At 40.2% G+C, this 20,222-nt stretch overlaps 2 protein-coding genes across 6 annotated transcripts in view; both read right to left on the bottom strand.

The window, feature by feature from the left end:
* MFN1 (mitofusin 1) overlaps window positions 1–16,925 on the bottom strand; it is a 22,455-nt gene extending 5,530 nt beyond the window's left edge. Inside the window, exons 1-13 of one of the 3 annotated variants that reach the window (XM_017726918.1) lie at window positions 16,780–16,925; window positions 16,243–16,364; window positions 15,280–15,415; window positions 14,124–14,286; window positions 13,362–13,486; window positions 11,737–11,845; window positions 9,375–9,482; window positions 8,565–8,718; window positions 8,374–8,441; window positions 3,919–4,040; window positions 2,376–2,502; window positions 1,989–2,093; window positions 805–907 (exon numbers count right to left, since the gene is read on the bottom strand). In XM_017726918.1, coding sequence (XP_017582407.1) covers window positions 805–907; window positions 1,989–2,093; window positions 2,376–2,502; window positions 3,919–4,040; window positions 8,374–8,441; window positions 8,565–8,718; window positions 9,375–9,482; window positions 11,737–11,845; window positions 13,362–13,486; window positions 14,124–14,286; window positions 15,280–15,415; window positions 16,243–16,357 — 1,435 coding nt within the window. In that variant the 5' untranslated portion in view covers window positions 16,358–16,364; window positions 16,780–16,925. Of the gene's footprint in view, window positions 1–804; window positions 908–1,988; window positions 2,094–2,375; window positions 2,503–3,918; window positions 4,041–8,373; window positions 8,442–8,564; window positions 8,719–9,374; window positions 9,483–11,736; window positions 11,846–13,361; window positions 13,487–14,123; window positions 14,287–15,279; window positions 15,416–16,242; window positions 16,365–16,710 lie in introns of all 3 variants that reach the window. The other 2 variants (XM_017726917.1, XM_008644487.2) reach the window with 2 other exon arrangements.
* Window positions 16,926–17,254: 329 nt separating this feature from the next.
* The window catches only part of ZNF639 (zinc finger protein 639), a 7,322-nt gene continuing 4,354 nt past the window's right edge, over window positions 17,255–20,222 (bottom strand). For 2 of the 3 annotated variants that reach the window (XM_017726920.1, XM_017726919.1), the window contains exon 6: window positions 17,255–20,222. This exon is cut by the window's right edge and continues 1,157 nt beyond it. In XM_017726920.1, coding sequence (XP_017582409.1) covers window positions 20,214–20,222 — 9 coding nt within the window. In that variant the 3' untranslated portion in view covers window positions 17,255–20,213. The other variant, XM_008644486.2, reaches the window with a different exon arrangement.

The raw sequence follows: 20,222 nt of genomic DNA, 5'->3' as shown, positions 1-20,222 counted from the left end.
CCTAACAGAGCAGGGAATTTATTGCTCTGATACAAGAAAACAGTCATGAAAATCAACTCACCAAGGAAGCACTGCTGGAAAAAAGATGCAAATTAACTGAAAGACCTCTATCAGTGGTCAACAGATAAGGATGGAGTAAGAAAAAAAACTGATTTACCCATCAGTTCTGTGGTGCCACACAGGAACAGCAACATGATTACATAAGAGGATGGAAGGGTTCACATAATTTCATGATCATGCTCTGAATCTTTTATTACCAGGAACAGATCAATAGAGATGGATGAGCAATAAAGTTACTACTTATAAAGAAAAAAAACAGGGGGGAGTGCACAAATTCTTTATGAAATGAACTGTTTTGCATTCTGGGTCTGGAGGGACCTAGGGAGGGCATTATACTGCAGAAGCATTTTCTAGTGATTAGTGTATTTGGCATATCTCTTGTGGAAGCCAAATTTTAAATGGGTTTATAAAAGGATTAGATGAGTTTCTAGAGGACAGGTCCATTACTACTTGCTTAAGACATTAATCCAGATGCAGTGTATCAGCTCAGAAGTCCCTAAAATGGAGAGGGATTGCTATATTTACCCTGGTTCATTATTCTTCTCCCCCAGCATCTGTTACTGGCTAGTATCAGAAACAGGTGACTGAGCTGAACACTCAGTCCTGGTCTATCATGGCTTTTCCTTAATCATTTATAGCATCAATGTTAAGCACGATCAGAAGGAAAATTATTTTGAAACTGAATTTTCTTAAATTTTCTTCCTTTAAATGTAAAGTGTTAACATTCCTCCTACTTCCTCTTACCAATAATCTCCTGCTGGGACTGGTGCATTGACTGGTTGACTTCACTGGAGCAGCGCTCAGCCAGGTTCTTTCCCAAACCGTCTTCTATATGTTTGTTCAGTTCCTCAAGTGTTATAAAGAACACAAGCTCATCAATTTGTATTTAACTAATCAGTTACATTATATGGAGCAGGAATATGTTACACACCAAGCACTGTTACTTACAGTGGGAAGAAAAGCATGTTTCCATGGAAATACCATGCTTTCCAACTGCATGCTGGGACTGAAAACGTAACTGAAGTGACACAGGAAAGATTTCCCAAGGACTGTAATCATTAAAAGCCATATGGAAAAGTCTTTACTTTCAATAATCTGTGACAGTGAAAAGCAAACCAATACCTACTGCCCTGCAAAGCCCTTCCTGTGTCATTTGATGGGAGCCAATTCCACTGCTCTGCACAGGGATAAAGCCATCCCACCAACTCCCATGGGGCCTGCTCAGGATACTCCGTCGAGGTGAAACAGCAGAGATTGTCCTGAAAATGCAGCACTCCCAGGGGATCAACCAGGCTGGAAGAGCCTGAGATGAGCTCGAGCAGTTGGAGCATGGTGCTGTCAACACCAAGGTTGGGGGTTCGATCCCCATATGGGCCATTTGTTTAAGAGCTGGACTCAGTGATCCTTGTGGGTCCCTTCCAACTCAGAACATTCTGTGATTACAGGGGGAGCTATGGCAGTCATCATCAGCAGCAAAGTCTGAGCATAAGAGGCCAACACAGGTATACATGCCTTAATTTAAAGCACTAAGTTTGAGGAGGAATTTATAGAAGTTAAAAAAAGCCAAACCAGTTTTTATTAAAAGTGTTGAGTATTTGCAAGCTCATTTTATTTTTGGATCTATTTAATGTTAGGAGTAGTGAAAATTATTTATGCAAAATCTTATTTACTGGAAGTGAAGACTAGAAATTAGGAACCACTCTACTCCTAAAATGATGGTTGAAACAAAAATTAATTTCTTTCCAGAAACAAAGCAGAAAATATTTTCAACCATTTTCTGTTTTGGGTAGAGATATGCACGTCAGCAAGCAAAAATCCTGGAATGTTCAGACAAAGTCACATAAAATCTATGCAATTTATGAAAATACAGAAGTAGAAATTAAGGGAAAGACAAAGAGTCTGGCTTCAAACCATTTAAAAAAACTTACTGTCTTATAGAGCTTCAATACTTGAGGAGAAGGGTGAAAATCAGAATAAAATTCATCAACTAAAACTGAAAGCCGGCAAATCTCATCAGTCATGGCAGAGGAGACCTGTAAGAACACAGGAAATGCATAAAATGTTTCTGCTGCCTTTTCCAGACAGAGTGAGAACAGACTACTGCATGAACTGTCCCAAGAAATGATTCAATCACCTGACAGCCAGGAAAGGTTGCCATTTCAAGCTTCTGTTTTTTCTTTTTTTGTTTGTATTGAAAAAGGAACATTCTAGATATTTCAAACATAGTTCCTGAGATGGGTGGGCTCCAAAAGGAGCTGCCTGAGAGAGGAGGGAACATTTGGATTTGGGAGGTTGTTCCCACTGCCTTTACTTACTTTACTTTCGACTTCCTCAGTAACGCGTTTGATTTTTTCCTTGGTATCTTCTGTCAGAATGTTCAGCTGATTTCGAACGAAGTCCAGCCTGTCCTTATGATCTTCTCGCTCCTCCATGGAACGGACTCTAACCCAGCAGAAAGGAAATCACCATCACTACCATGTATTCTCCCAAGAAGGAAACAAGGCCTTAACCAGGCATGGATCATCCAGCTGACAGTTTCCGAGCAGCCAGAGGGTATCCCAAGGGCCACTGGCTGCCCAAAGCAGAGGCACTGCTCCAGAAGTGCTGAGCAAACACAACTCAAAACCAGCATTTCAAGTCAGAATTATTATCACTGTATTATCACATCATTACAACTAAAAAAGGTGTGGGTAATCATAGGCCTTTAATAACTCGTCTACCCTGATTTAGAAAAAGGGAAAATCTGACCAAACTGCTGCTCACAAACAGCACTCAACTACTCCTTAAAAGTGACATGGATCTGATGACCCTACAAAGGAAAGGGGACATGGCAGAAACCAACCTTGTCACAAACAAGTATCCTTAGAATTCCTTGACCTATCACTTAAGCAAAAATTCCTGAAAATCTAGAGCAATTTCATCTTGAAGGGCCAGCAGAAACAACAAACAGCAATTCAGGCTAAGAGGGGTCACCACAGACATTCTGGTTAAATCCATTGACAGAAAGGAGTATCGGAATATTTTCAAACATTTCACAGCATGTTTTCATGGGATCTGACAACGTGAGACAAGTCAGTATGTAAACAGGCAGTCTGTAAAAGCTGACATATTCAGGGGGATGAGTGTGTTTGACAGCACAGTGAAGTCTGTTGAAACACAAAGACACATTATTGACAGGCAGTAAGGAGATGGATGGGAAGGATTAATCGTGACAGCAAGTTCACTGTGTTCAAGAGACAAGGTGGCAACAAAAGTGAGGAAAAAACTGCACACATATGCAAACCTCAAAGGATACATGAAACTACCAGACACAGCAGATGAGCTGCTATCATTAGCACTAAAGGATTCCATGAGCAAAGAGAGAATAAAGATATTTAAGGATGCAATCTGGAAAGGGCCAGAGGCCAAGCCTCTGTGAGCTTGGGCTCATTTCATTCCTTACAGTGTTCTAATCACTTGCAAATTAAAGCATCTACATCCTCCCATTTTTTTCCTTCAGTGTGACTGTAATGAAAGTAAAGCAGGCCCAAACATCACCTCTGAAATGCTGGGTACAGCTCAAAAACCTTAAAATTTTAGATATTTCATTTGAAAACACACAGACTGCAAGTCAGTAATGAAGAACAACAAAGCAAACCAAGATCCCTGTACAGAAGTCACAGACCAAGAACACAACTGAGTGGGCACATGAACAATGGTAAGACTGACGTTTGGACACACCAGGGAAATTGTCTGTTTCTTACCCAGCAGAAAAGGGAATTTTAAAGTCCATAATGGCCCAAGAAAATCATCAGCGCAGAAATGGCTCCTCAGATCATCTGGAAAAACCAAAGCCAACCAGCCCTCTGACCCACCTACCTTTTCTCTGCTGCTGCCACGTTTATGGTGTCCATAATGTTTTTCACAGTATCTATTATCTGTTTAGCTCTGATAGTGTGCTGTTCAAACTTGGTTTTCACGGCTGACTGCGAGATACACTCCTGCGAGGGGCCCAAGCCACAACACATTACTGCAATTCCATGCCAACACAATCAGGAATTTCACTGTCAGAAAGCACATGCTGCCAATTTTACCATGAACTTAAACCAGTGGGAAGTAAAAAGGAAGAAAGTATAAAGAAATTAAAAGACAATAGAAACTGAAATATCAAATGAGTCTATAGCAGCAAATCTGCCTTCACGTCCATTCACAGTAATGTGCATAGGTTTTCATTCTTTTAAAATAAATGAATAATGTAAAGAAAAAGAAAACTCAGATGAATACATAAATCTATCTCTTCAGGAAATTTTCAAAACCATCTATTTTTGGAATTACAAATGTCAAATATGAATGCTGGCAATGTGGGCTGGCTTGAGTTTTCTTTGTTGCACTACACCTAGTTTCAAGAGGCAATTGTCAATAAAATGTGACATTCTCACATCAATACTGATCATCCAGGAACAAAATACACAATTAGGAATAACAAACAAGGGTTTTCTCATGGGATAAACAAAAGTTAAGTAGTCCTTAAAATATCAGCTTGTTTGTATACTATTGAAGTCTTAAATGAGTAGGTAGGAAATGCTCTAATGATACAATTTCTAATCAATCTTCAATATTGAAGAGAAATTCAGAAATACAGGACAGTAACTGAAGAGACCTTGTGTTTGAAGGGAAGAAAGCAAGCAGCTGATTTCTTTAAATCAGATCTATGGGATTTTTAAATTGTTCTCCATCTGTGGATTCACCTTTCATGGCACAGGTTTGGATTACTTTTAGAAGACCTGCCTATGACCTTAGCGTATGCTGTAATAACAAATTTCAGCTATGTAAAAATAATAGATGAAAACAAAATTAAAAAATGGGTAAAACTGTCCCTGTTCCTCGATGAAGCAGATCTAGAAATCAGCAATGAAAAGCCAGAGTTTCTTAAATATCAGCACATTGTGAGAGCTAGACTAGGTACAGAGCAGAGTCTTCCCAACGTTAGTATGTGGTAGGTAAAAGGATGACAGTCACTCACAACACAATCAGAAAATCCAAGTTAGAGCACTAGGAAAAACACAAAGGTTAGTTAAATGACAGCGAAAGGTAAGAGGGGACAGCAGCAGTTTTGCCGTTAGTCTGTACGTAAGTATTTACTGAAACAAAGATTAAAGTATGTTTCAATAGCCTAACCCAAACCAGTTACCTTCCAGCCCACTGCCGGTATCACAGGACAGTCGTTAGATGCTCAGTGGGTTCCGTACTCCATCCCCGGGCAGTGCTGGGGAAGGGCTCTGCAGCAGCTGCCTCATTCTGGCTCTGCCTTCGCTCCCATTTACAGCCAGGAGTGCTCTTCCACCCTGCCTCCCCCCACTTCCCACAACACTTCTGCTGCCAGTATTTTTAAGAAACTTGAGAAGTACCATAACCTAAGGCACAGTGAGGTTGGTTTTATGTAGGATATCCACTAAGCACTACTGCACACAGTGCAGGGTGCAGGCATTTCTTTGGTATTTTAATAAGGCATTCTATGTATCTCACTGTAGAACTTCAGGAAATACACCAACTACTTTCTGTTATTCCCCAACATAAAAATTCAGAATTGATCCAAGAATTCAATGCTTTAAGACTGCCTCCCTCCTTTTCCTTTGTTGCGATACAGCTGACATACATAGTAGCATCATTTTTTAAAGCTACTACATGAATCTCTAAAATCTTAATTTCCCACTGCCTGCAAGTGTTTCAAGTAATGCCTGCACCAGTTTTTCTTTTAGCAACTTCAACCACCCTGTGCTTTGCAAACATGCTTCATCTAGTTTTGGAAAGATTTTTACCCTCACACAAAAGTCTACATAAATCATACAAGCCTTTCAAAAATAGTCCAAATTTTTCTCATATCACAACTAACCAGCACTGGTGGGTCTAGATTTTTTTTTTTTTTTTTTTTAAGATTCTAGCTATAATGAGCTCATATCAGTCCTCAGAAATGAACAGGCTTTCCCATCAGGGAACCGATACTAAAATCAGGAATGTGGAAGTACTGGAGAAGTAACAGTTCCTCTTCTCAGCCCATATGGAAAAGAGGAAAAAGCTGTCCAATTTTAGTCAAGACAAAAGCAGGGTGAGAGAATCCAGGAGGAGCAAACCCAGCAGATATAGCCAGGGGGAACAAGGCACATCATGTGGACAGGTCTGTAAGTGAGGTGGCAGCTTACTTAGAGATGTGAGCTGGACAAAAAAGTGAGAGAAGTTTGGGAAGTCTGAGCAGGGCACCTCCACAGGGACAAGGAGCTAAAGGCAAGACAGACTAAGGCAGGGGAGGAGGCAGTGTCTGATGAAGACAGACAGAGCATCTGTGCTCTCATCCCTTCCTTTTCACACACTGGAGTGTAATCCAAGAGTCTTGGGACTTGCAGCTCCTCTGTCACGAAACAGAGTAAATGCAAAGTGCTTTAGGCAGAAGTGCTTAGGCTGTAGAGCATCTGAGTTTGGTCTGCCAGTGCACAAGGCACAGTATCAGTGAGGATTTCACACAGAAAGTTCTCCCTGCAGTATGATGTTCTTCATTAATACAGAGCCTAGAGATGGCAAGCAGAACTGATGACAACAGTATGCTGATGTTAACTACACTATCAGCTCAGGTGACAGTAATTTGAGTGTTAGGTCTGAAGACTCCAGACCTGGTGAACTATTTAGTCTCAGCCTTGCTTCAAAAGCACATAAACTGCCACTGTAATTTAGGAAATTGCCACAAAACCTAAATGTGAAAGAGGCTGCAACAGCTCAAAATTTAAATTGCTTTGGCAATCTTAATTCAGCACAGTTGTCATTCTCTTTAAATGATGGGATCACACTCCTATTCAAAGCCATTAATAAAGATTTTAGGATGAATCACAGCTGAGCAGGGAAAAACACTACAGAATCCACTCTCACTGTTGGAGTCAGGTGTGCAGCAAATATAACACAATGTAAAAGAAGAAAAAAGGTTGATTTAAGGCCATGCAGTGCTGTCACAGAATTGTTTCTTGTCCCAGCCTCTGCCACAGAAACTCGTCATGGTTGTGACCCTGTGACAGATACTTCTCATTGTGGTGGCCAACTTGAGACTGTGACATCTGATTTACAGATGTGCTGAGCACTCACAGCACTGCATCCACCATTTAACAGATCATCATCCATCTTCATATTGAAATATTCTAAGCATTGAGTGCCTAACTGTAATGATAAGATATTTTGTCAAAAAAGCTTTGGGTACAGCAGATGGCAGAATACATTAAAGAACAATAACTGATTTAGAAGCTCAATTTTCACTTTTTACCTGCTGGCTCCAAGTCTCCTACTATAGTTCTAAGGACAAAAACTGCAAACAAACATGCATGTTTGACTACAGCTAGTAACACTAGAAATGTCATGTCTCATGGAGCCAGGCCCTGCCAGCACCCTGAACCCTTCGTTTCAACAGTTCAATCACTTATCGTAAGAGTGTGGATAAGGATTAAATTTAGTCTGACATTTTCTTGCTTATGCAAGACCGAATCAAGCTATTACTTTAAAACCTTTCTGATATACACACATCATTACATAAAGCAGTTTTGCTAAGGTTAAATGGGTTTGTTGTAATGCAAGAACAAATGCTTTTCAGAGGCAGTTTGATTTTTTTTTTTAATACTCATACACAAAACCATTGAGGGATACCCAAGAGGACTCCTTAACATATCCAAGAATGGCTATAATTAATTAAAGTTATCAAACTAAGCAAGTCAAGTGGATCCTATCACAAAGAAACCACTCAACTGTCTAGCCAGGCCTACTTTTGTAGAAACTGTGAACTCCAACTACGAATATGGCTAAACTGAGGTGAAAAGAGTGGATTCTGTACAGCACAAAGGATGCAAGGAGAGTGTTAATGCTCACAGTAACAGAGCTAAGAGGTACATAATGGTGATAAATTCAAAACTCTGGCTTTAGAAATGAAATTTTTAGATTTATATTGATGAAACCAAATTTCTTACTGCAAACATTCACCAGCACATGGCTGTAAGTGATACACACATTTCAAGACCGTAATTTCTTCTTACACAGACTATGTTGGTATTGACATCTCAAAACACGAGCTAAGAGTTTGGGTCCCTTCCCTCACTAAATAATACTCCTTTCCAACTATCTGCTACTCAAGCTGAGAAGGTATGAACAGAACCCACAGAAAAGGCAAAGCTGCAGATGGTTTAAATACCTTACACTCCTCCACTTGCTAATGTGGGTAATGCTCCCTAAATTTAAGCTAAGCATAAGAGAAAAAGCTACCTTTGCAATAAAAATCAGGCAGTCTAAAAAGCCCATCATAAATACCTCAAATATCTGCTCAAAATGTTGAAATTCCTGTAATCTTGTTTGAAATCCTTCAGCAAGTGCTCCACCTGTGAAACAACAGACCATAAGGGAGAGAGCAGTACCTCACAGCAGGGACTGCATCTTAAATATAGTTATCAGGTTTTATAGTGTTTTTCTGTATTTGAGGAAAAGCAGGAGTTCCTACACACCACCCTCTGGCATTCCTTGGGCCTTTTGTCTCCTGGCACTCAGAACTTCTTTTGCTGAAACAAAAAAGATGCGATTCCTTGCTTCTACAGGATCAATAACTTTGAGCTCATCGACCAGGAAAGTCAGACAGCGCTCCATGTGCTGCCTACGCACCTAAGGAAAAGGTAAAAAGCTCATGAAAAAAAGGCAAAAATTGAGCTGTCAACAAATCACAACATCAGAGTCAGAAACAGATGCTGAACCACCCCTCTGACAGCAGATGCCTGTCAATCCTACAGACACAGCAGCTGCTTTCACTCCTTTAAAGAGACCTGGACACAACAATACTTCCCTTTACAACTGTATTTATGTAAGTGAAAGATCTCAGCCAGTCGCTGGGGTAAACACTTCATTCCCCATACACAGAGAAAAAATTCTCACTGCAAGCTGGCTGCTGTTGGGAAGATCTGAAGATCCAAACTGTTCCCATCTAACACTGCACTTTACCAGCTACTCTATGCAGGTATAAATGTATAAACTGTGCCCTCAGGCTGCACTATCACTGCAGAAACAAAAGGTAATACAAATAAGATTAAAAAACAAGCTTAACTGTGGAGGAAAAAGGTTCTAAAGAAGTTTCCTGTTTTATTACTTGCTTGCATATATTGTCATTTGAATTGTAGTTTGCTTTTTGCTTGTAACAAGGAATAGGTTATTTCCATTTCCTGACCATGTAACTTAGCCTTTTATTAATAAAACAAAGCTAGTGTTTCCATATTAATACATATTAATTAACTGTCAACACATATAACAGCCATCAATTCACTCACATCTTCCATGTACTCTGGTTCTGATGCAGAGGCATCCCATCTATTATTCAGGATGAAGATGTTTGGCTTGGAAAGTCGTTCGTTCACTTTATGGAAAAAATGTTTCTCCTAAGAATTAAAGCACAAACAGAAAACTCCCCAGACATCCAAACCAGAGTCACACATTCTTCTGTAATAGATTATGAAGTTTATCCAGCTTTTTAAAAGTTTATTATAAAGAATTCATCAGTACTAAAACCCACAGATATCCAGCACATAACAGGCTTAGGGTAGTTCAAAAGTCATCAGATGTCTTAAAACTGATGCGAGTGCTAAAAGTCAAAGACACAGCAACTTCCTCTAAAACTTGGTACAAATAGAAACTAAGAAAATGTAAAAAAAAAAGCCAGTTCAAAAAACACTAATGTCGATGAAAGCAATGAAGTCTCTCTTATCTGAACTACCAAGTTGCTCTTGCTAACCTTGTCAAATCTGGTTTTATATCCACAAAATACATGATCTAACTATTCTTCAGCTAGGCGACAACAGCTTGAACTACAGAGAAGTAACATTTCCTGCATGAGGACATATGGTTGAGACACAGAAAAAAAAGTCATTGATGAATGTCTTAATTTAACAAAATTAAGTGTATTTAGGTCTCTTCCCTGCACCTACCACTCATTACTGCTGTTTACAGAGTTATAATGGGTAAGTCGTGGTGGAGTGAGTCCCCACTCAGCACAGCTGAAGCAGAAGAGATCTCTGTGCTGCTATAAACTTTTCCAGACTGCAGCAGGACACCACGACATATCCTGGACACAGCACTGGAGATCCATTATTCCCCATCAGCTGGGGAATAAGCATGTGCAAACAAGATCACTGCTGCAGAAATCAGAACTTTGTCTGAGGATAATTTATGAGGGAATAGTAGAAAAATCCCAGGTAGTGTGGCAGAATAATGCCAAGTATTCTCAAACCTGTTATGGCAAGAGGCAAAAACAATGCTTAAGGAGGATGAGAACATAGTAGTCATATGCTTTATCTGCAGGATAATTTATGTTATTCTATATAGCAATGAGACGTTCACAGAAATAATTTTTTTCTTTTTCCTTTAATTAACAGACCCCAACAACTGTGTTATACACATAATGTAAACAACTTTAGATTTTATCCATACTAAAAGCCAAAAAGTGTCACTCATGTGACATAATAGAGAAGATACGGCCACACTGGTGCCAAATCCTTTTTGCCTTGAATGTTTTAAGAATTTTCTTTTTCTTCTAAATCACATCCCTTGTATTTAACTCTTTGTGTACTCAGCTCAGAAGATGGAATGCCATGTCTTTAAACTCACATTCTTCTCAGACTTCTACCAAACTATTCTAATTTGATAGAATGCAAACAAATACTGTCTTTGCACACTCAGTTTCTTATTGTATTAAAAATTGTCTCAGTATTTAGAAAGTTCAGACCTTTCAGGTCAGAACTATGCTCAGAACAAAATGGGCATATTATTTGTCTATAGCAGGTTTAATAAAAGTCATCAGGAATCTTCTCAGTAGCATTACTCTGCATTCTGGCAGTTACACTTCTAATAACTTAGAAACCTTTTATTGTCTGCATCCACAATACTTAGTTTAGTTGAAACTGGAGATCACTACAAAATTACACCAAATTTCTGGTCTTGTATTTTGATTATTGCAACAGCTCCTCTGGCCACCTTAAATGTTCTCCTCTTACAAGTCATACAATATTTACGCTGCAAGGTACAGAGAACTCTTCTCTCTCCTGAAACAGAGCTTTACAGAACAAAGACATTAAAATATCTTCAGCTTTCCACACTGCACAGAACCCTGCAACATGAATGCTTATTGCTAACGCATTCTTCAGAAGAAACACGGCCCACTGAAGGGAACCTGCAGCACTCATCCTCAACACAAGGTGTATCAAGGGAATTAACTCTCTCCTCAGAGAGGAATAAGACAGGAACTCAACTTCCTTCACCTATTTTGTGTATTCTACTGAACTTCTGGATATTAAATACTCTGTAATTTCTTTGGTAATACAAGTGTCTTCAGGTGACAAATACCCACAAATTGCATGGCAAGACAAGCACTCCATCATCCATTTATCGAAAAACCAACTGAAATGGAAAGGACAATTACGACGCTCAAGGCAGAGAAAGCCAAGCCAGTAAGAAACCTGAATTTCATTCTCCTTTTCCTAGTGAGGGATATACATTATTTCTTGCCTCCCACCCCCAAATCCTATTCACAAGATCTAAGTGCAGTGATTCACCATCTGTAAAGGTCTCAGCTATTCTGGTTATGGAACTGCTGAATATTTAAATGAAGAAGTAGCATAAAAACATTGCACATCATACCGTGTTCATGAGAGTTGATTCAGAATTGGCAACCAAGACAAACACATCAGCATCTAAGCAAAACTTGTCAATCCAGCTGTCCAGTTCTGTAGTGACATCTGTGCCAGGGCTGTCGAGAACAAAAAAACACAAACTCCTATTTACACACCAAAGAACTAGTTGATTTTTAGAAACTGATAGACTGGAAATGCCTAAGGGCCTTGCAAGAAGTTACAGAGGTTTGTATCTTGAGGCTGATGCCTACCTCAAACTTAAGGTAAACACTGCAAAAACCAGTTACCATCTAGAACTTATCAGTCACTTGATCATTAGACCATCTACTCATTCAAAATGAAATTTCTGATTAGTAAGTAATTGCCAAGTGACAGACCGTCCATCAGCAACCCAGACAGGCTCACACAATGGTTTCCCTTCTTGGACTGTAATTTTAATCAGAAGAGAGAGAGTTGTTCATAAAATATTTTTTTCATTAATAAAGTCCAAGTTTAAAGCAATATGCTACACAAGCTGTGCATAGGTTTAATAAGAAATGAAAATGAAGCTAAAACTATAGGGCCGTCAGTTTAAAAAAAACCATAAAGTGGAATATGAGCATTAAGTCATGTTTGCAACACCTAAATTATTGCTAGTACAAATTTTCTCTATTTAACAGTAAAAGGATGATTTGCTCTTTTCAAGTACCTGCTCTCTCAGAATCTATGCTCTTTTCTTTTCCCTTTACTTTTTACCTTTAGCAACTGAGGCTGTGTAGATCAAACGCACTGTAGAAAACGACAAACTCCCAGTGATTTCAAAGTACAAGACAAAGATGGAACAAAAACCACTACAATTTATTAGAACACACTCTGAGTGTTGTTTTGTTGAAGAAATCATACTTAAAAATTTACTGACACCTGTGTGAATTACTTTCAAATTCAGTATTTATTGATTTACACGTTAGGTACAGATCACCTGGAAGTTTGAAAAGCTATTAAGAGGTTATAGACACCTGTGTGAATTACTTTCAAATTCAGTATTATTGATTTACACGTTAGGTACAGATCACTTGGAAGTTTGAAAAGGTATTAAGAGGTTATGCTGCAGTGGCCAGAAATAAGGGCATTTGGCATGGACAAAGCAACCACTTCCAGCATCCTTTAAACACACCAACACTTAGGAAATGTCAGCCTAACACGGAGCACACACAGCTGACAGAGTCACAACTACATTTTGAGGTCAGCCATTACTTTGGTATGTAGGCACTGCAACTCTTATCAGAAGCTTTTAAAAATGAAGTCCACATTGTTTATACTTCACATGATCAGTCTGAAGCATTTCAAGAAAGGAAAGGGCAAAAAGGCTGTTGCTGCAACAACCCTATTCACACTTCCATACTGTTTGTTTTAAAGGTAGAGTATCCTCAGCCAAAAGTTATTCCCTTATTCAGCTCAGTCACAAGACACTTGTCTGTTCCAACTGCTACAAGGACAGAATCAGGAGGGTGATGACTAGCAGTATCTAAGAACAAACTCTGTCCTTTCAAACAAAAAAGACTTTCAATAATTTTGAATCTAAACCAATCTCTTTTCTTAACATTGTAATGGCTCGTATCCTTAGGAAAACATTTACTAAAACAGAAAAGATACCTGTCCACTAAAACCAAATCATCTCTCAGCAGGGCACACTTTGACTTGGGCCAAAAGACATGGACGAGACAGCCAGCCTTCAAATCTTTATCCATGTGAAGTGCATGAGCCAGCTGATTGACTGTCTAGGGAGAGCATAAAGAGAAGACAAACATGAATATGCACCTCAAACAAGTCTGTAAACCAGTATAATTCAGTTCTCAAACTTGGACAGGATCTATCTTGTAGAGGGTAACAGAGTTCGTACTTTGTTCTGGTGAATAGCTGTGATTTTTTTTTTAAGCTCTTCAACTCACCAGCATCTAAAGAACAAGTTGTGCCTTGAAACTCAGACAAGAGTTTCTTTCAAGCCACAAATGTTCCCTACAAGGCTGGACTGTGCACTACTGATACTGAGCATCATCATGAATTTGCCTCAGAGGTTAAACATGTCAATGTAAGCAGCTCAATAAGCTGAGCAAAGTCCAAATGAGGGGCACACTCCAAATCCTTAATCAGTAACACAACTTGCTCAGTCCTATAAAGTACTCAACATATGCTATGCTACAATGAGACACATGTTAGTTGCTTCTCTGAAACAGCCAAGAAAAATTGCAGAGCAGAGCACTTTCATTAGTTTCTTCTTCCCTCCTCAGTAAGAACTTAAAAATGCAGAATGAAGGAGCCTTATACTTTTGTTGGACTTGAAATCGTTGTTAAAAAAGAGACCCTTTAAGAATCAGTTCCTGTGAAAACTGGCACGAAGTCATCCAAGAAAAGTACCTTGACACTCTTCTTTTCATCTGATCCTTCTGTCATAAGATAAGCCTTATCTCCATCAGTCCCTTCCACACTGAGGAAGCAGTTTGTTGTATGGCCAATCCCACTGGGAAGTACCTTATCCCACAGCATTGCATTAATGACTGAACTCTTCCCACTGCTTGTTCTAGAGGGATAGAAAATAAAAGCACTTTGAGCAGAGCACAGCAGCATTAAACACATCTTTGTGCTGAACTGAGCGCACCCCCATTGGAGTGCATCAGCTCCACAGAGCTCAAGCTGTTTTGGGGACAAAGCTGCAGCCAGAAGAGAGTGGGGAGTGCTCATTCAGAGGAATGGGCCACCAACTAGTGTCCTACTTTGCACTAACCCTCTACCCCTCACACATAAATATTTGAGGTTTAACCATTACACAACAGCATGAAGTTACATAGACTGTAACTCATTTTTGAGCTGCTTCCAGAAAAAGTTCAGCGCTCACTGTACAATAGTTCACAAATTTACTCAAAATGCTAGAGGGAGAGTTGAGTTCTTTTTTCCCTGCTTTTTCCCTTTGTAAAAGAAACTTTACACATCACAGCTTGTATTCAACTTTTAACTTCTTGAAACATCAAGGGTGAGATATAACTAATTTCTTTATTCCAGAACCTTTGATAGTTTTTCTTTAAAGAACTAAACTAGTTTTAGCAAAATAAAGGCAAGATCACCACTGTACACATTTTTTCCAATACTATTACAGAATTTTTAGAACTCAACCATGAAGATTCATACTCCAAAAATATGTAACCACATGTTTAAATGTAAGCACAGAAAAATCAATCTCCCTTAAGCAAAGTAGACTAGCAGATCACATTGTTACTGCTATCCTTAAAATCATCACACAGATCTATCAGACTGATGTTACAACCAACCAGGCAACCATCTGTTTCTCTTCAGCTGCTTATAGACAGAAATATGAACAGCTCCAAGTTTAGTTCTTCAGCACTTCTGACCAAACACAAAAAAAAGTCCTCAGTAGGAACAGTAAAAAATATATTAAACAAACAAACCCACCATCTTAAAAAAAAAAAAGAAAAGCCATTCTGGAGGAGATGACAACTTCAGACCTTCCCAAGATAAAAAAAAAAAGAAATTAAGTACTGGTAATTTCATTCATTACCTGCCAAAAAATGCCACTTTCATGTGCCTCCGTGAGAGCACCTCTCCAATGACTGCCAACTTGTTTTTATATGCTTGTATTTTTGCTAGTTCATCTTCTGTAGCTACATGTTCAAGCTCTGGATTCTTGTATGTGGCTAAATACAGAAATGAAAAACATAAAAGCAATCACATACAGAGAATGTGCTCCATGATACAAGGTGTAAGTAATCAGTACTTAACATGCCAACTGCAAATTTTAATTACAGTGGTAAAATTAAACAAGCAAAACCCCACTACAGACACTGATACCGGGCCTTATCATTTGACAGCTCTGCCACAAGCACTGGTGAAATCATGACATAAATCACTTCGGATCAATCGCTAATCCAACTGCTGATCCACTAACCCTGTGAACACGGCCTGCTGGGCTCACCTGCCCAGCTCCTCGGGACACCTGCTTCCTTCAGAAAGGAAAGCCAGGACCTCTCCTGGATACACCAGCTAAGCTGGGCTGTCTTCCCCCTGCAGAGCTCAGCAGGGTGATGAGCAACCAACTCTGCACCTTCTCAACACACATTCCACACTGCTAAAACCTCTGAGGGTGTGACCAGTGGATCCTTGCATTACATCACTGATGCACCTTTCTGCTGAAAAATGGGAGAACCTGTTTGTCCTTCCTTCTGTGCAAAAGAAACCACCACAGAACTACAAGGCCAGAGTGGTTAAGCTTTCACCCTTATGGAAAGGAAGCCAGGCTGCCAATCCAAGTGACTTAATCAGCTTCTCAGGTATGTAGCCATGCCAGGCATTCCTTCCAGCATAAGCTGAAAAAAAACCCCAGTGTCAAATGAAGAATGTGACTATTTCTGAAGGTCCATATTTGTACAAACAGCACAGTAACAGATATAATGTACATTACGCTGCTATAAAACATACTCAAAGTAAAGGACAGGAGACCCTTGTGTTTAAGGGGAAAGCTCACCTTCCACAAACGCTGCTCCCTCGGTGACATAGTCCAGCAGCTGGTCGAAGATGGCAGTGATGGTCTTTTTGGCCAGCACAAAGTGCTTCAGTGGAGAGACAGAGGCTTCTGCCATGCTGCAGCTGCAAGGGAAGGTACATAAAAGTGACCAAACACTCGGTACACCCAGCTAACTAAAATTCATACACTGCTCACGCCTCCCTTAAAAAGCTAAACAAAACAAAAGCGTCCAAAGCCCCAAGCCAAAGCTCCAAACTCCAAAGGGCAGTAAGCTCAGTTTGCGCTGTTTACTCTGATCTCGTCCCCTCACGACAGGCGCCAAGGGCGGCCGGCGAAACTCGGGGACAGGTTCGAACCGATCTGGTGCTATCTGTCCCGGAAACACGAGATTTTCCCCTCATCAAACGCGGCTCCCGCCTCCCCACCGCCCGCAGGTCAGGGCTGTCCCGCCGGCCAGCGAGGACGGACCCCACTCCCTCATGGAGCCCCGTCTCGGCGGGGGCAGGCCGAGGGACCGCGGCTGCCTCGGTCCCTTACGGAGCTTCACTCAGCCGTGCATCCTCACGGAACTCTGGCTCAGCCCCGGTCCCGCATGAAGCCCCGGCTCAGCCCCGGTCCCTCACGGAGCCCCGCTGACTCCGGCCGTGCCCGTCACCGCCGCCGCCGCCGGGACGGGGGGGCGTCACTTCCCTTTCCTCCTCCCGTGACCCCGCTCGGCGCCCGCCCGGGCACCGCCATGTTCAGTGCGGGCTGAGGGCGGCCGCCGCCATCTTGAGCGCGGGCAGGTCGCGAAAGGGAGCCGAGCGGAGCTGGGGAAGCAGCGGGATCATCATCCAGGGCTTCATCATCCAGGGCTTCATCCACAGCACCGCGGTCTCACCAAAGTCTGCCAAAGTGACAGCGCTGGGGACTCTCAGGAGTTAAAGCGCACTGATACCTCATGCATTTGATACAGGAGCATTAGGAAATTAGAACAGTGAAAATCGGCGACAACAGCATTCTCGAGAACACGTTGAGGATTACTAATCCACTGTATTTTAAGATCTTGCATGAATCTGTGAGATGTAAACTTTGTTTTCAAGTCAACAATCTTTCACATAAAAAAAGTTCTTTTTCTCAGTAAGAAACATGTGACAGGCATCTGATACACAAGAGATTTGTTAAGGTTGGAAAATACCCCTAAATTCGAGTTACACATGGAAACTAAGGGTTCAAATGTCTGAAAAGCAAAGAATCAAATACACATTTCTCACAAGTACAAGACACTACCAAAACCAATCTCATGATTTTGCACAGCTTCTGCTTGGAATGCTGTTCCTGAAACAGCTGAACCTTGCAGGTACCAGTGAACAACCAGAATTTGATACTTAACTGCTTTGGAGAAAAATAATAAATACTGGCACAATCCTGGTTCCTACAGTCCGTTTCTGCCATTCCAGCCCGAGAGGAGCTGCTCAGGCTCCAGGGTGGCAGATGTGTGGCAGTACCAGAGCAGCTGCGCTCAGGTCAGAGCACTCACCTTCCACTTACGCGCTTCACACAAATAACCCAAAAGTCTTCCCTTTGCTGGGAACACCACGCTGTCCTTGGCATGCTCAGCCATGCCTTTCAGCCTTCCAGATTCTAGGCAGACTCATTATCTAGTTTTCCTACTACTTAGTAACTTTCTTGCTTTAACATGCAATTCATATGGAAGCCAGCAGTGTACTTGTGTTCCCTTTTAAAATTTAAAAATGAGATATGCTACTCCTGTACACTTCCATTTACTCCCTGATAGATATTAAAAAGAAAATACTAACATTAGTCCCTCATTTATAAAATCCAACTTAAAACAACCTTGGATACATTTCCTGTTTAGACACTGCATTTTAGTTTGGAATGATTTGGCTTCACAACATTCCTGTGGGGTATTGTTTTGATTCCCAGTTTAGAGATTAGAAATAACTCAGACGTCTAAGCCGTGAAGTTATTCATGTCAACAAGCAAGTTTGTGGTGTCACAGGGCTCTGTGCTGGCACAGGACACCACCTTTCCTGCAGGGGACACAATGCTGGTCTACACAAATATACACACTTCTTAAGCCCCCTTATTTATTTTGGGCCTTTTTTAAATGCCTTTTTCCACTTCTTGTCACTGTCTCCTGGAGCAGCTTTCTCTCCAGAGCTCAGCTGTGCCATTCCACCCATCAGCAGGAGCAGAGTTTTCAGAGAACCAGCATTCCCCCTTTCAGATATATGAACAAAATTAACTTTCCATATATAAAATAATTCATCTTAGTGTTTTGTTAACTGTATTATTGCTACCATTTAAAGCCAGCCAGGATGATTGGGTTCAAAATAGGAAATCAGGAATTCTACCACAGATACTGTACAAGGGACTAATAAAATACAGCAGGACACCCTCAGGTTGTCCTTTTCAACGACAAAACACAAGATTTAGTAGTACATCAGCATTTCAAAGTGACAGAAATGGTCTTGCCTTCTACAACAAAATATACACTAATGGGTTCATAGTCTTTCCAGAAATACTTCTCTGGAAATCAGAACTTCCATCAATTGGTAACATTCAGCCGAGTTTTATCCTTAGCTTTAAGATTCAAATCCAAAGACCCTTGCATGCCTTGAAGCTGATAACAGCAAATCTCACTGATCAAGAAATGTTTGATACATTAATTATCTCTATATAAACCTTGCATTAGACAATCTTACATTACAAATTTACAATCAATACACAAAGAAATGTAAACTCCACCAGCAATTTATGGGTATTTTCACCATGGTATCTAGCATAATCGAAGTGACCCCACTCTTGTTTTTCTCTGTCCAAGTATCCGCTTGGAAATAAGAGCTACATAATGAACTGTAAAAATTCACTTCCAATGATTCCAATGGCAGGACAGTGCTATATATAATATAAGCAAATGTGTGAAATAATTTCAGAGTCATTAGTAAAAATTTTGTAATGTACTGTGGTATTTTAAGCCTGTATATAAAAGTTTAAAATTTACAGAGTTAAAAGAACATTCCTCAAGTTACTAGTGGTAGAAAGCTAATTATAAATATACAGAATTATTACAATAATATAGGATACTAAAGGTTTGCTCTAGTCAAAGGTTGGTGACATACATAATATCAGTGAGATATAAATTAGGATTTTATGTAAGAAATTAATTTTGTACATTCTCAGCAGGATCACTACAAATTCATTTTGCAATTACTCTTTAGAGCATGATCCAATCTAAACCCAAGCAATGAGTGTCTCCTCAGTGCATTAAAAGACAAGAACTGAAGGTAAATAAAGTGAATATCATGTGGGAGTCATGTAGTACATGTGTGGAAGAATATGTTGTACATGTGTTGGACAGTCCCACAGATGGGATTTAAACTTGGAACAAAGTGAACAATAAGGTCAGAAAGGTACCCCAAGAGAAAAACAGGACAATTTAAAAAGCTTATCAGGAGCATGAGGTGGGAAATGAAGGCTGGTATGTGAATTTGGAGATGTCCATGCCTGGGAATTTTTGGAACACCCTTATCTTTGGCAGGCTAGTGCTATTGCTAAACACCAGTGCAACGACCTGCTGCCAGAGGGTAACATGAGCTGGATGTGGAACTGAGACCAGTATTGGGTTATTTAAGCATGCAATTAGATATTTGCTTTGTTTTTGTGCCTTTTTAAACTCAAGAGAGCTGATCCTGTACACTAGACATAAAGAGCGGGATGACCATCAGAACTGGTATCACAACATGCAATTACTCCCACTGCCCCTCCCCCCAAAATCTGAAAATAATCACATTGAAAATGTGATTATTCCTACTGAAACCCCTAGACAAGGAAGTTCACACCACCAAGCGCTACACATGCTATGCTGATATAAAGATGAAAACATTAGAAATGTACAATTGCTGTTAAAATTGTATTTAATATCATATTCCAGTGACTAGAAATTAATTCCATTTCTAACAAATTGATTATAGGGC

Source organism: Corvus brachyrhynchos, unplaced genomic scaffold, assembly GCF_000691975.1.
Source record: "Corvus brachyrhynchos isolate BGI_N302 unplaced genomic scaffold, ASM69197v1 scaffold162, whole genome shotgun sequence".
Taxonomy (NCBI): Eukaryota; Metazoa; Chordata; class Aves; order Passeriformes; family Corvidae; genus Corvus; species Corvus brachyrhynchos.
The sequence above is the reverse complement of the archived record's forward strand: the minus strand, read 5'-3'. Positions and strand labels throughout refer to the sequence as shown.